The sequence below is a fragment of the Pristis pectinata genome, chromosome 5 (genome assembly GCF_009764475.1).
Source record: "Pristis pectinata isolate sPriPec2 chromosome 5, sPriPec2.1.pri, whole genome shotgun sequence".
In the NCBI taxonomy this organism is placed as follows: Eukaryota; Metazoa; Chordata; class Chondrichthyes; order Rhinopristiformes; family Pristidae; genus Pristis; species Pristis pectinata.
Genome location: NC_067409.1, coordinates 3,735,772 through 3,749,953, shown reverse-complemented (window position 1 = coordinate 3,749,953; position 14,182 = coordinate 3,735,772). Strand labels below are relative to the sequence as shown.

The window sequence follows — 14,182 nt, the reverse complement described above, 5'->3', positions numbered from 1 at the left end:
TGTAGTATTCTATGGTTCTATGGTTCTTTGTGATGAAAATAATAAGAGAAATGTAGAAATTACTAGACATGATCCACCCAAGTGGTCAGATAATATAACAAAAATTGAATTGGTAATTGCTTTATTATTGTCACACGTACCGAGATACAGTGGAAAAAAATTGTTTTGCATTCCATCAGTACAGACCATTCCAAGCATAAGTACATCAGGTAGTACAAAGGGAAAATCACTAACAGAATCCAGAATATATTGTTATAATTACAGAGAAAGTACAGTGCAGGTAGACAAACAAAGTGCAAGGGCCACGATGAGTCAGGTTGAGAGATCAAGAGTTCAATAAACTATAGGGATTAATTTTAACTTGAAAGCAAAAAAAATGCTGGAAATGCTCAGCAGATCAGGTAGCACCTGAGGAGTAGAGTTTCAGGTCGTTTCAGGTCAATTACCTCTCGTCAGCACTGGAATAAAGGTGGAGATAAGCAAGTTTTACAATGTAGAGAAAAAGGGTGTGGAAGATAAAAGTGAAGGACTGTGATAAGACGAAACATTGAACATTAAGAACATAAGAACATAAGAAGTAGGAGCAGGAGTAGGCAATTTGGCCTGTTGATCCTGCTCCGCCATTCAATAAGATTATGGTTGATCTGGCTGTGGGCTCAGCTCCATCTACCTGCCTTTTCCCCATAACCCTTAATTCCCCTACTATGCAAAAATATATACAGTATAACTGTGCCTTAAATATATTTAATGAGGCAGCCTCCACTGCTTCCCTGGGCAGAGAATTCCGTCGATTCACTACTCTCTGGGAAAAGCCGTTCCTCCTCATCTCCATCCTAAATCTACTCCCCCGAATCTTGAGGCTATGTCTCCAGCACAGGAACAGGCCCTTCGGCCCACAATGTCTGTGCCAATGGTGATGCTAGTCCAAACTAATCCCACCTGCCTGCACGTGGTCTAGATCCGTCCACTTACTGCCTGTTCATCTGGCTATCCAAATGCCTCTTAAACATTACAGAGATGTTAAATGGAAGATAGAAGACATTAAGTGACAAAAAACAAGGATATAGTGCAAGATGAAAGAGGGACAAATAATGGAAGGAAAGAGAAGTCTGGAAGAGGTGTCAATGAGAGAAACTGATAATGTCTGCCAGGTAATGGTGTTCCCATGCTTATGCTGCCCTTGTCCTTCTGGCTGGTAGAGGTGGTGTGTTTGGAAAGAGCTGTCTAAGGAGTCTTGGTGAGTTGCTGCAATGAGTCTTATAGATGATACAAACTGCTGCTACTGTGCGTCAATGGTGCACTGATTGAATGATTGTGGATCAGGTGCCTATAAAGTGGGCTGTTCTGTCCTGTCCTGTATAGCGTTGAGCGTCTTGAGTACTCTGATAGCAGTTTTGCTAATTATTTTAGTGCCGTGCAGAGTTCAGGGTTATGTTGACACATTATTGAATCATGGAAAAAGAAGAAACTGCCAAGTATTTATTCCCACTTACCTGACCTTTGGCCACTGTCAGATAGTTCTTTTGTATTTTCTGCAGCACCTCTTCCACTTGGTCGTAGGTGAGTTCAGGGATTTGGCTGGTATCATTTGCCGTCAATAGATTTTCTGTGAACACTATTGTTTCTTTTTCCCACTTGTTGGCCTGTATGTCATGGCACACTTTCTGTGGGTCGCTCAGAAAGAGCAGCAAACCAGGAGAAATTTGAAAAAAGTCATCAGATGTCAGTGCTTTGATGTCACTGCTGTTCTTCCCAGCAAGTTCAAAAATATCATCGGCTGATAAGCACTAATTAGGAGAAAAGAGATGGAAGAGAGTTGTTAATGAACAAGGAATATTATTTTCTTAAGGCGATACTGTCATCTACAAAACCGTACGCGTGTGTGTGGGTATTTGCATAAAACTCCAATAATCCAGCATTCTGTTGTTTGTAAATGCTGATAGTTTGGCATCTGAATCACTCATTAGTTCAGAGTGTGAGCAGAAGTCCAGGGTAGGAGTGGGGTGTGCAGCCAGAACCAGAGGTCTGGTGTGTGGGCCCGGTGTGTAAATGGAGCTGGAGTCGGGCTTGGGAACACCAAGGGTCAGGAATTGGTATTAGTGTTGGTTTATTATTGTCACAACTCCCAAGGTACAGTGAAAAGCTTTTGTTTGTGTGCCGTCCAAACAGATCATTCAATACATAAGTACATCGAGGTAGTAACAGAATAAAGTGTTACAGTTACAGAGAAAGTGCAGTGCAAGTAGACAAATAAAACACAAGGGCCACAATGAGGTAGATTAGGAGATCAAGAGTCCATTCCCTAGCGTATGAGAGGTCCATTCAAGAGTCTGATAACAGCGGGATAGAAGCTGTCCTTGAGCCTGGTGGTATGAGCTCACAAGCTTTTGTATCTTCTGTCCAAAGGGAGAGGGGAGAAGAGAGAATGACCAGGGTGGGAGGGGTCCTTGATTATGTCGGCTGCTTTTTCAAGGCAGCAGGAAGTGTAGGAGGGGAGATTATTGGTTTGTGTGATGGACTGGGCTGGATTTGCAGTTCTCTGCAATTTTTTATGGTCATCTAGTCCACGGTAGGTTTGTGGCTGGAGCTGAAGTCCAAGGTGCTTGTGTCTGCTCTCTTTAGGTTCACCAGGTTCACAGTAACATTTAAAAAGCAAAATAAAAGTGTGTTGAGGTATTAATGGGAGTAATATCCAATAGTCTGAAAAACCTGCCAGGTGGCACCACCAACGTCCTGACGTTGCCGGATTATCATGTTTCACTGTTCATATAACTTTTGAAGTATCTCACAGGGGCAGAGAGACATAGGGTTCTAAAGAGACAGAGTCAATTCTGTGTAAATACAGGGAATTGAGCATAAGAGTTAGGATGTTACGTTGCAGTTATCCAAGACGTTGGTGAGGCTACACCTGGGGTACTGTGTACAGTTTTGATTACCCTGTTATAGGAAAGGCGTCATTAAACTGGAAAGAGCACAGAGAAGATTTACGAGAATGTTGCCAGAACTCGAGGGCCTGAGTTACAGGGAGAGTTTGAGCAGGCTAGGACTTTATTCCTTGGAGTACAGGGCACTGAGGGGTGACCTTATAGATGTGTATGAAATCATGAGGGGCATAGAAAGAGTGAGTGCACTCAGTCTTTGTCCCAGGGAAAGGGAATCAAAAACTAAGGTTTAAAGTAAGAGGGGAAAGATTTAAAAGGGACCTAAGGGGTAATGTCTTCACACAGAAGGTGGTGCGTATATGGAGCGAGCTGCCAGAGAAAATGATTGAGGCAGGTACAATAATGACGTTTAAAAGACACTTGGACAGTAACATCTAGGAAAGGTTTAGAGGGACATGGGCCAAACGCGGGCAAATGGGACTGGCTTAGATGGGAATCTTCATTGGCATAGATGAGTTGGGGTGAAGGGCCTGTTTCTGTGCTGTATTACTCTATGATTCCATATCTACCTGTGTGTGTGTGTGTGTGTGTGTGTGTGTGTGTGTGTGTGTGTGTGTGTGTGTGTGTGTCTACATCCTGCCATCAACTGCCCCACTGCTGCTGCCACAGGAATATTGACTCCAAGTGTAGCTCCAGTGCCATCTACAAATTCGCCATCGACACCACTGTTGTTGGCAGAATCATGGATGGTGACAAGGAGTGAGATAGGTCAACTAGTTGTGTGGTGACATTACAACAACCTTCTGCTCAATGTCAGTAAAACCGAGGAACTGATTGTTGACTTTAGGAAGGGGAAGTCAGACGAACACACACCAGTCCTCATTGAAGGGTCTGCTGTGGAAAGGGTGAGCAACTTCAAGTTCCTGGATGTCAACATCTTGGAGGATCTATCCTGGGCCCACCACATAGATGCAACCATGAAGAAGGTGCGCCAGCGTCTCTACTTTCTTAGAAGTATAAGGAGATTCGGCATGTCATTGAAGACTCTGATAAACTTGTATGGATGTATGGTGGGGAGCATTCTGACTGGTTGCATCACAGCCTGTTGTGGGAGCTCCAATGCACAGGATCACAAGAGGCTACAGAGAATGGTGGGACTCAGCCAGTCCCATCACGGGTACAGCTCTCCCTACCGTCGAGGACATCAACAAGAGGCGATGTCTTAGGAAGGCGACATCCATCATCCGGGACTCTCACCATCCGGGCCGTGCCCTCTTCTCAATGCTGCCATCAGGCAGGAGGTACAGGAGCCTGAAGACCCACACCTCAAGGTTCAACAACAGCTTCTTCCCCACTGCCGTCAGGTTCTTGAACCCACCTGAGAAACCTTAATGTGACCTTGGACTATATTTCTTCCCCTCTCTTTCTGAACTTGCACTAATGTCATTTGTTTATTTTGTCATGTAAGTTATGTATAATTTATGTTAATTTAAGTTTATGTTACCTTATGTCTGTAATGTACTGTGCTACTGCTGCAAAAAGCAAATCTTCATGTGTTTATCCCCTACGTCTTAATGCCTATGACAAGAACTTGACAGGAAAACTGCAGGCTGGCATGATCATTATTGAATCATACAGCATTGAAGCAAAGCTACTTGGTCAAACAATGCCTGTACCTGTCACGGTTGCCAAGGCAGAGTTCTGTTTAGGACAGCATGTCTTTTTTAACCCACAAAGTGAAACTGATATGAACTGCAAAGTTAGACAGACATTAATTGTTACAGGTGAAGGAAGTTTGCAGATTTCTGCATGCTCATAAATTTCTGGCACCAGTTCAGCAACGAGATATTTTAGTTTATAGATAAGGTTACATAGGGTTCATTTTGCAGGCTACAGAGTTCAACTAATAAATCATATGAACTTGGACATTAGTTTGAACTTGGAACTAAACGGAACTAAAAGGACATGGTATAACTACTCTGGGAACTAAAAGGACATGGTATAACTTTTATCTAGTCTTGAAAATAAATTACAACACTAATGTGCTCATTGCGGAACCATAACGAGTTCCCGAAAGCAGACCTTGCCCCACTAGACACGAATGCAATACCTTTATACTCTGTCCTCACACAGGTGTGTACTGAACAACTGTTTGCAAGATGCAAGATTCTGCTAGCTAGGTTTGCTGTTCTACCTACGTCACAAGATTTTCTCTGATATTAGCCAACAGACTCCCGTGTTAACCAAGTGAGACAATTAATATTTTTACAGCTAAAGCACATGTTTAACGAGAAAATTACTATATGTGTGATGGCAACAGTGAGGAACTTTGATACAGGTCTGTTGCCCTGTGAATTCTTTGCAACAGCCTACTGCGTCATTCACAGAGGAAACAGAACAGATCCTTTCAATCTTATCAACCTTCAGATTTCTCCAGAATCTTGCTTTTAAATGTTTTTTTTACCAATATGTAGATTCATCATTTAATATCAACAATTACTACTGTCTGGTTGAATCACATGAAAAAAAAGCTGTAGCAAAATCAAACTGCTTGAGGAACTCAGTGGGTCAGGCAGCATCTGTGGGGGAGGTGGAATTCAACTTCAAGTTTATTGTCATAGGCACACATACCCAGGGTATAAAAGCCATGAAAATTAGCTTTTTGCAGCATTACAAACATAACAAACATAAATTAACATAAGCTTGGAAGGTAGAGGACAGAGAGGTGATCTTATAGAGGTGTATAAAACAATATGGGGCATAAATGGTAAATCCACGGAGTCTTTTTCCCAAGGTTAGGGAGTCAAGAATGAAGACGTAGGTTTAAGGTGAGAGGGGAAAGATAGGAACTTGAGAGGCAACTTTTTTTACACAAAGGGTGGTATCTATGTGGAACGAGCTGCCAGACAAAGTGATTGAGACAGGTAAATTAACGACATTTAAAAGACAATTGGACAGGTACATGGATAGGAAAGGTTTAGAAGGTTATGGGCCAAATACTGGCAAATGGGACTAGCTTGGATGGGGCGTCTTGGCCTGCTTCTGTGCTGTATAACGCTATGACAAATTAACATAAGTTATACATAACTTGCACAACAAAATAAACATAAGGACATTAGTGCAAGTTGAGGGAGAGAAAAAGGAAAATATAGTCCAAGGTAGCACCAGGGTTTTTCAGTTGACACTTCAGGTCAAGACCCTTCATCTGGAGCTTTCCCTCTACAGATGCTCCCAGACCCACTAAGGTCCTCCAGCAGTTTTTCACTGCACATTCTAGCATCTGCAGTCTTTTGTGTCTCCAGAAAAATTGGTAAATTGGTTTATTATTGTCATGTACTGAGGTATAGTAAAAAACTTTGCATGCTGTCCATACAGATCACTTAATTAACAGTGCATTGAGGTAGCACAGGGGAAAGTGCAGTAGAGGCAGACAGTGAGGTGCAAGGCCATAACAAGATAGATTGTGAGGTCAAGAGTCCATTTTGTCCTACTAGGGGACTGTTTATTAGTCCTATAACACAGAACCATAGAACCATAGAACACTACAGCACAGAAAACAGGCCATTCAGGCCTTCTAGTCTGCACCGAAACTTTATTCCACTTGTCACATTGACCTGCACCTAGTCCATAACCCTCCAGACCTCTCCCATCCATGTATCTATCCGATGTATTCTTAAAACTTAAGAGTGAGCCCGCATTTACCACGTCAGATGGCAGCTCGTTCCACACTCCCACCACTCTCTGAGTGAAGAAGTTCCCCCTAATGTTCCCCCTAAATCTTTCCCCTTTCACCCTAAAGCCATGTCCTCTCGTACTTATCTCTCCTAATCTAGGTGGAAAGAGCCTACTCGCATTTACTCTGTCTATACCCCTCATAATTTTGTAAACCTCTATCAAATCTCCCCTCATTCTTCTACGCTCGGGATAGAAGCTGTAAAAATCTGTAAAGTAAAAAGATGTCTCAATTACATCATCAGAGCCCCTCTGTTTGAGATTATTAAAGCCAAGCAGATTGGATAGTGAGAGTCCTGGTTAACTCTCCATCCTATTTTATCTCTCTTCAGTTTCACCGCACCCTGTCTGCCTAGTTCCTGCTCGACAGAAGGAGTTACAACCTTTAAGTGCCACTTGAAAACCTTTGAGTGCTACTTGAGACTTCTAGTAGCAGATGAATTTCCAATTGTCTCTACCTCATACCTGAGAAAACTGCTCATTTATTCAGTTTGTGGTTTGGCAACATTTAATCTACTTGCTGAATTTTGTAATCGAAACATTAAATGTGATATTGCTAGCAAAGAGAAAGTGGAAAAGGCTTTATCGTTATCACACCCTTTCTCAGCTGACCCTATCACCACTTATGCCATTCAATCTCTCCTAACCTCCACTCTGTTACAGACATTCCCTTTGTTCTCTTCACCCCACCCTCTTCACTGCAATTTAAAACAGATTTGATTTCAGGCTTTGCCCGGTCTGGTGAAAGGTCACTGATCTGAAACATTAACTCTGTTTTCCTATCTCTCTCTCTCTCTCTCTCTCTCTCTCTCTCTCTCACTCTCACTCTCTCTCACTCTCACTCTCTCTCTCTCTCTCCACAGATGCTGTCTGACCTGCTGGGTATTTCAAGCATCTTCTGTTTATATTTCAGATTTTAGCATTGGCAGATTTTAGAACACAAAGCATTGAACAGTACAGCACAGGAACAAGCCCTTCGGCCCACTATGTCTGTGCTGAACATGATGCCAAATCAAATTAATCCCATCTGCCTGCATGTGATCCATATCCCTCCATTCCCTGCATGTTCATCTGCCGATTTAATAGCATCTTAAACACCACTATCATATCTGCTTCCACCAGTCTCTGCAGCAGCCAGTTGCAGGCACCTAGCATTCTCTGTGTGAAAAAACTTACCCTACACATCTTCTTTAAACTTTCCCCATTCTCACCTTAAAGCAATGCCCTCTGGTATATGATTAGCTTTTGGTAAATTTGATGATACGGTGCAGTTGAAAGCAAATTACGATGGCAGTGTCTCTGACTCATGGAGTGCCAGTTTATGCTTGGCATATTGATTCTTAACTTTTTCAAATGAACCAAGAAAAATAAGGCACAAGAAAATTCTGGAGATATACAACAGGTCAGGTAGCATCTGTGGGGAGAGAAACAGTCGATATTTCCAGTCAATGAGTGTTTCCAGCATCTTATGTTTTTTCGTCAGACAGAAGGAGTTGGGTAGTTCCTCTTCCACTTTCATTTCACCACCTTTCTTCTTAGAAATGGAGGCAATTTCTTGAGTAAATTTTTACATCTTTCACAATATTTTTACCTTGACTTTAGACGAAACAGCCTGCTAGTTCACCTGCAAACTGTGTTGCAGGTCTTCTCCTCTCTCCCATCGGACAGGAGGTACAAAAGCTTGGGAACACGTACCACCAGACTGCAGGACAGCTTCTAATCCCACTCAAGACGAAGACTTGATCTCCCAATCTACTTCGTTGTGGCCCTTGCACTTTATTTGTTTACCGGCACTGCACTTTCTCTGAAACTGTAACACTCTATTCTGCATTCTGTTTGCCTTTTTACTACCTCAATGTACTTATGTATGGCTTGATCTGCACGCATGGCACGCAAACAAAAGCTTTTCACTGTATTTTGGTACATGTGTCAATAATAAACCAATACCAAAGTCAAAACTACTACTTTCTCGTCAACCCATTCCTCCCCAAATCTTCCAGTCACCATGTCTTGTAATTTATTGTGCAACCATGTTATGCTATGCATAAAAAGGTTCTTCTAACTTCCTTTATAGCTCTTAAGTTATCTTTTTAAATCTGTCTCTCCATGCCCATGAACATTAATCCGAGTGAGCAATGCACCTGCAGTAACTGGATCTTGAAAATCCAAAGAAAATGAGCCTAATCACTTTGCCAATCACTAGGAATAAATTTTTAGTACCTGCTATCATTTTTAAGATAAGATAAAATAAGATTTCTTTATTAGTCACATGTACATCAAAGCACACAGTGAAATACACCTATTTGCATAGTGTGCTGGGGGCAGCCCACAAGTGTCGCCACGCTTCCGGCACCAACATAGCGTGCCCACAACTTCCTAACCCGTACGTCTTTGGAATGTGGGAGGAAACCGGAGCACCCAGAGGAAACCCATTTTTTTAGCATCTATCCCTGTTGAGCTATTTACAATGACCATTTACATATTGCTTTAATACAGAGAAATATCACAAAATCCTTTACTTAAGAAGTAAAATTTCCGTGCTTAAGGCTAGGACTTTATTCCTTACAGCATTGGAGACTGAAGGTTGACCTTATAAAATCATGAGGGGGCATAGATAGGACGAATGCCCAAAGTCTTTTTTCCAGGGAAAGGGAATCAAAACTAGAGGGCATAGGTTTAAGGTGAGAGGAGAAAGATTTAAAAGGGACCTGAGGGGTCCTTTTAAGCACCATGCAGAGGGTGATGGGAATATGGAATGAGCTGCCAGAGGAAGTGGTTGAGGGAGATACACTAACAACATTTAAAAGACACATGGAACGGTACATGGATGGGAAAGGTTTAGAGGGATATGGGCCAAACGCGAGCAAATGGGACTAGCTTAGATAAGCATTTTAGTCGGCATTGAGGAATTGGGCTGAAGGGCCTGTTTCCGTGCTGCATGACTCTGAGAGAGACACAGGAGACTGCCAATGCTATAATCTGGAGCAAAAAACAAACTGCTGGAGGAACTTAGTGAATCAGGCCGCATCTATGGAGGCAGAGGGATGGTTGACATTTTGGGTCAGACCCATGAAGAGATGAGAACAGAGAATGGGACAGGAGCTGGCAGGCAATCCATCACTTAAAGCTTCATTGAATAAAAACTGTCATCCTGTCAGTCTGAATTTGAAGCCATCAATGTACATTGAATGCTTTGTCAAGGAGTTAGGATTTAAGGAGGGTCTGATAAGAGGGGATAGTAGAGAGGGTTACCGAGACAATTCTAGGACCCAGATAACCCCTGATTAATTGGTGCTGCCTATCCAGAAGAAAGCATTGATAGAAGGAAGCAAAAGTTGTCAACTTCAGATCAAAGGGATGTAAGTACAACCAGTTAAAGGAAATATAACACACAATCTGCTGGAGCAACTCAGCAGGTCGAGCAGCATCTGTGAGGGGAAAGGAATTGTCGACATTTCAGGTCAAAACCATGCATCAGAAAATGCAAATCCAGCCAATATCAAGGATTTAGGCAGGAAAAAGAATGATCTAAGAATCAGGCAAACGAGCCAAAAACACAGAGTCATTCAAGAGCAGGTTTGTTGGAATTGAAAAGATGACTAAATGGCCTCACCCACTTGAATTTACTACTTGTGTTCTTATGTCTATCTATAGGTCCTGGCAATGTATGTGGAAAATAACAAGTCACTTTTGAATCATCAAACACAGTCTGTTTACGTTCACTCTAATGTCTTGTATTTACTCAAATGTCTCTCAAGGTTAACATCACAGTAGAAGAATGATCTCACTGAATAAAATCGTTGCTGCTTAAACAAAGCAGATCATAGCCAACACAATGAAAGGTCGCCACAAAATCATTGGCAAAGGCTTCACTGGCAAAACATTAATGTTTTCCTAACCTTTTATCAACAGGTTTTGGAATTTTGACACACTGAGACACATTAGTTTCCTGACCTGTTATCATGGATGTGAATCAGAAGCCTCTCCAATAGCAACAATGACAACCACATTACTTGATAACTTGAATCGCTTCTCTGCAGGGTTTCTCATTGCTTTCTATCAACTCACTGATCGACTACCAGCATGATTGTCATGATTCACAAGTGAACTAAAGGTATTCTATCCTACTAAATTAAGAAGCAACTTAGATCAATTAAGCCTTTAAGTTTAAGTTGTTCTCAGTGAAAGAAATGTTGCTTCCTGCCATAACTCACCCTCTAGATTTTCTTTTACAGCTTTTGTACCTTCCTTTCAAAGTCAAAGTCGAGTTTATTGTCATAAGCACGTCCATGTGTGCACAGCTGCAATGAAAAACTTACTTCCAGCAGCATCACAGGCACAGAGCATCAATACAAGCAGCATTCACAAGAAAAACATAAATTAAACAAATTATACACTATTTTTACAAGAAAGAACACAACTAGAACAAAAAAAAGTCCATTTTAGTGCAAAGTGATCGAAGTGGGCATAGTGTTGCTAAACTGCAGTGATTAGCATTTTGCCAGTTGGTTCAAGAACCGAATGGTTGAAGGGAAGTAGCTGTTCCTGAACTTGGTGGTGTGGGACTTCAGGCTTCTGTACCTCTTGCCCGATGGTAGTTGCGAAAAGATGGCATGGCCCGGATGGTGGGGATCTTTGATGATGGATGTTGAGATCTTCAGATCTCCCAGAGCTGAGAATTCCTTCCCCATCTGTAACTTCCAGTCTCTCCCTCTCTCCCCGCATCACAGCTATCCTTCTCTCTCGAATAGTGACCAAACCATTTGCCACTGATCCACAATTGCTCCATGCCAAATACTTGTTAATATCGTGGAAAATTCATTTCCTTTGAGTTCTCCAGCTCCTTTTCTGTAATTTGCAACGTAATCATGTTCCTCCTGTGACTCACTGTGCATTTTAATACTTTCTCTTGTGAAGCTGAGGTGCAATGCATTTTTAGTGTAGAATATGTGGAAATAACTTCCTCATTGCAAAGTGCCTGTGTATTTTTAAAGAGCTAATTGATGATTCCATTCCCCACACAGAAACGTAGTGGAAAACACTCGAAGAAATCAAGTAAAGCATTGAGGTACTGCTGCTATCTCACAGGTCTAGTGTTCCAAGTTCAATTCCAACCTCCACAGCTTTTCCAAGCATTTGCGCGCCATCCTCCATGGCCATCTGGAGCTCCCAGTTGTTAGCCATTTTAATTCCTTTCCCCATTCCCACACCAGTCTGTCTGTCCTCATCCTCCTCCACTGCCAGGGTGAGGGCAAACACAAACTAGAGGACCACCTCATATTCCGCCCAGGTACTCTGTAGAGTTCTGGAATGGCATAGAACATAGAACAGTACAGCACCAGACAGGCCATTCAGCCCACAATGTTGTGCTGATCTTGATGCCAATTTATACTAAATGTCCTCCTCCTGTGTACCATCCATATCCCTCCATATTCATGTCTATCTAAAAGCTTCGATCTCCACCAAACTACCCCTCATAACCCATGAACATTGAATTTTCCAATTTCAGATAAACTGAGCCCCCTCTGTACCTTTCTCTCTCCTGATCCACCCAGGTCCTCCGACACACAACCCCCCCAGCTCCCCTCCCCAACCCATCTGCCCATCACCCATACAACTCCTCCCACTGTATCCCCTTCCCCCTGTTCCCACCTGCCTCCCTATTTGGTTCCATGCTCCACCTTTCTTTCCTATTGGATCCCATCATCTGCAGCCCTATGTCGCCTCCACCTATCACCTCCCACCCTCTGTTGCTACTTCCACTCCTCCTCCCCCAGTTGATTCCACCTGTCAATCACCCCTCCTCACCTGGATCCACCTATCGCTTGCCACCTCTTGCTCCATCCCTTCCCCCGTCTCTTTATATTCCCTATCTCCCCTCTACTCTTTCAGTCTAGATGAAGGGTCTCGACCCGAAACGTCGACTGTCCATTTCCCTCCACAGGTGCTCCACGACCTGCGAGGTTCCTCCAGCAGTTTGTTTCTCACTCCAGATTCCAGCATCTGCAGTCTCTTTGCGTCTCCTCAATTGTCTTTGTGGAGTTTGCATGTTCTCCCTATGACTGTGTAGGTTTCTGCTGGGTGCATTGGCTTCCTCCCACACCCCAAAACATACAGGGTTAGTAGGTTAATTGGCTACTGTAAATCGCTCCTGGTGTGTAGGTGAGTGGTAGAATCTGGGGGGAGATTGATGGGAATGTGGGGAGGTAAAATTCATGTAAATGGGTGCAGACTCAGCGGCCGGAGCTGCTCTCTGATCTCACACTTTCAGGCAACATGTCCTCGGCTCGTAGCAGTGGTAAAAAGTCTCCCTCTTGCCCCCTTCTTGTTTTTTTTCCCAATTATTTTAAACTTATGTTCTCTATTTACCAACCCTCTTGCCATTAGAAACAGCATTCCTTATTTACTCTGCGAAACCTCTTCACGATCGTGAATGTCTCTTCCAAATCGCTTAACCTTCCCTGCTCCTGGGAAAATAATTCCATCTTCTCCAGTCTCTCTGCATAACTGAGGTCTCTCATTCCTGATGCCATTCGAGCAGTTCTCCCTCTCACTCTCTCCGGCATTATTGTTAACAACAAATGACGCAACTCATCGGTCACCCCTCCCCACTTGCCCCATTGCTCCATCCGCGCCAGAATTCATTCAATTAGCATCATGTAACAATGAACTTAGCCCAAAATACATTTAGGAAAAGTGAGTACTTTCTAAAATTCATTCCTTAAATACTTGTGTCTTTGTAGTCGGTGAACCTGAACTGTTCCATTTCCAGAATATATTCACATTTATTAATATTAAGAAATATATCAGGAATTAAATTGCAGAATCTTAATCCACACTATTATAGAACACATTTAGTGTGATTATCTTGCTAGTCGCTTTTCAATTTAAAACCAACTAAAAAGCTAGGTTAGTGCTTAAAGCCGCCTTGAGGTGGCACCAGCAGTCTATGTAAAGTTTGTCACCGAAACTCAGCGATCGGAAAGCCTTGCATTTACCTTTTCACACGGCACCTCAGAACACTGCACACGGTTCTCTAAGATACTTATTAAAGAGGTGACTGCTGTCTCACTCAGGATGTCTTCTCCAGACACTAGGAGGTCCACCACTCTTTTGAAGAGCTCTTGCTCAGTGACAAAGAGAGATTCATTTCCTTGTGAGGCTGCTAGCTTCAAGACAGCCAGAAGCACAGGGAGCAGTACGGACAGACAAGTCATAATGCAGCAAACAAAAAAAAAAGAAAAAGGATCTCTCCAGCTCCTTCTCACAAAAACTTCTTGACAAAACCTTGATTACTTGTGTGCAAAGAAGGTCAAATGGCTGCTGGTTAAAGTTGATGAGTTTTATATCTAACCTAGTGGCAAATGCCCCCCCCTCCCTCCCCCTTGCTCTTGATTGGCCAGGGAAAGATTAATGATGTCCAAACCACTCACGGCTGAAAGGAAACTCCCAGGTTTGCAAATCTTGATTTGATTGACACAGAACCAGCTCAATGGGGTTTCCAAGCAAACACACTCACCTTAAACATATACATTTCAATTTAAATCACAGACAGTTCAAGAAAGAAA

At 42.7% G+C, this 14,182-nt stretch overlaps 1 protein-coding gene across 1 annotated transcript in view; it reads right to left on the bottom strand.

Annotated features, from left to right (window-relative positions):
• slc39a4 (solute carrier family 39 member 4) overlaps positions 1-13,914 on the bottom strand; it is a 39,826-nt gene extending 25,912 nt beyond the window's left edge. Inside the window, exons 1-2 of the mRNA XM_052016914.1 lie at positions 13,613-13,914; positions 1,494-1,787 (exon numbers count right to left, since the gene is read on the bottom strand). Coding sequence (XP_051872874.1) covers positions 1,494-1,787; positions 13,613-13,831 — 513 coding nt within the window. The 5' untranslated portion in view covers positions 13,832-13,914. The remainder of the gene's footprint in view (positions 1-1,493; positions 1,788-13,612) is intronic.
• Positions 13,915-14,182: the final 268 nt, after the last annotated feature.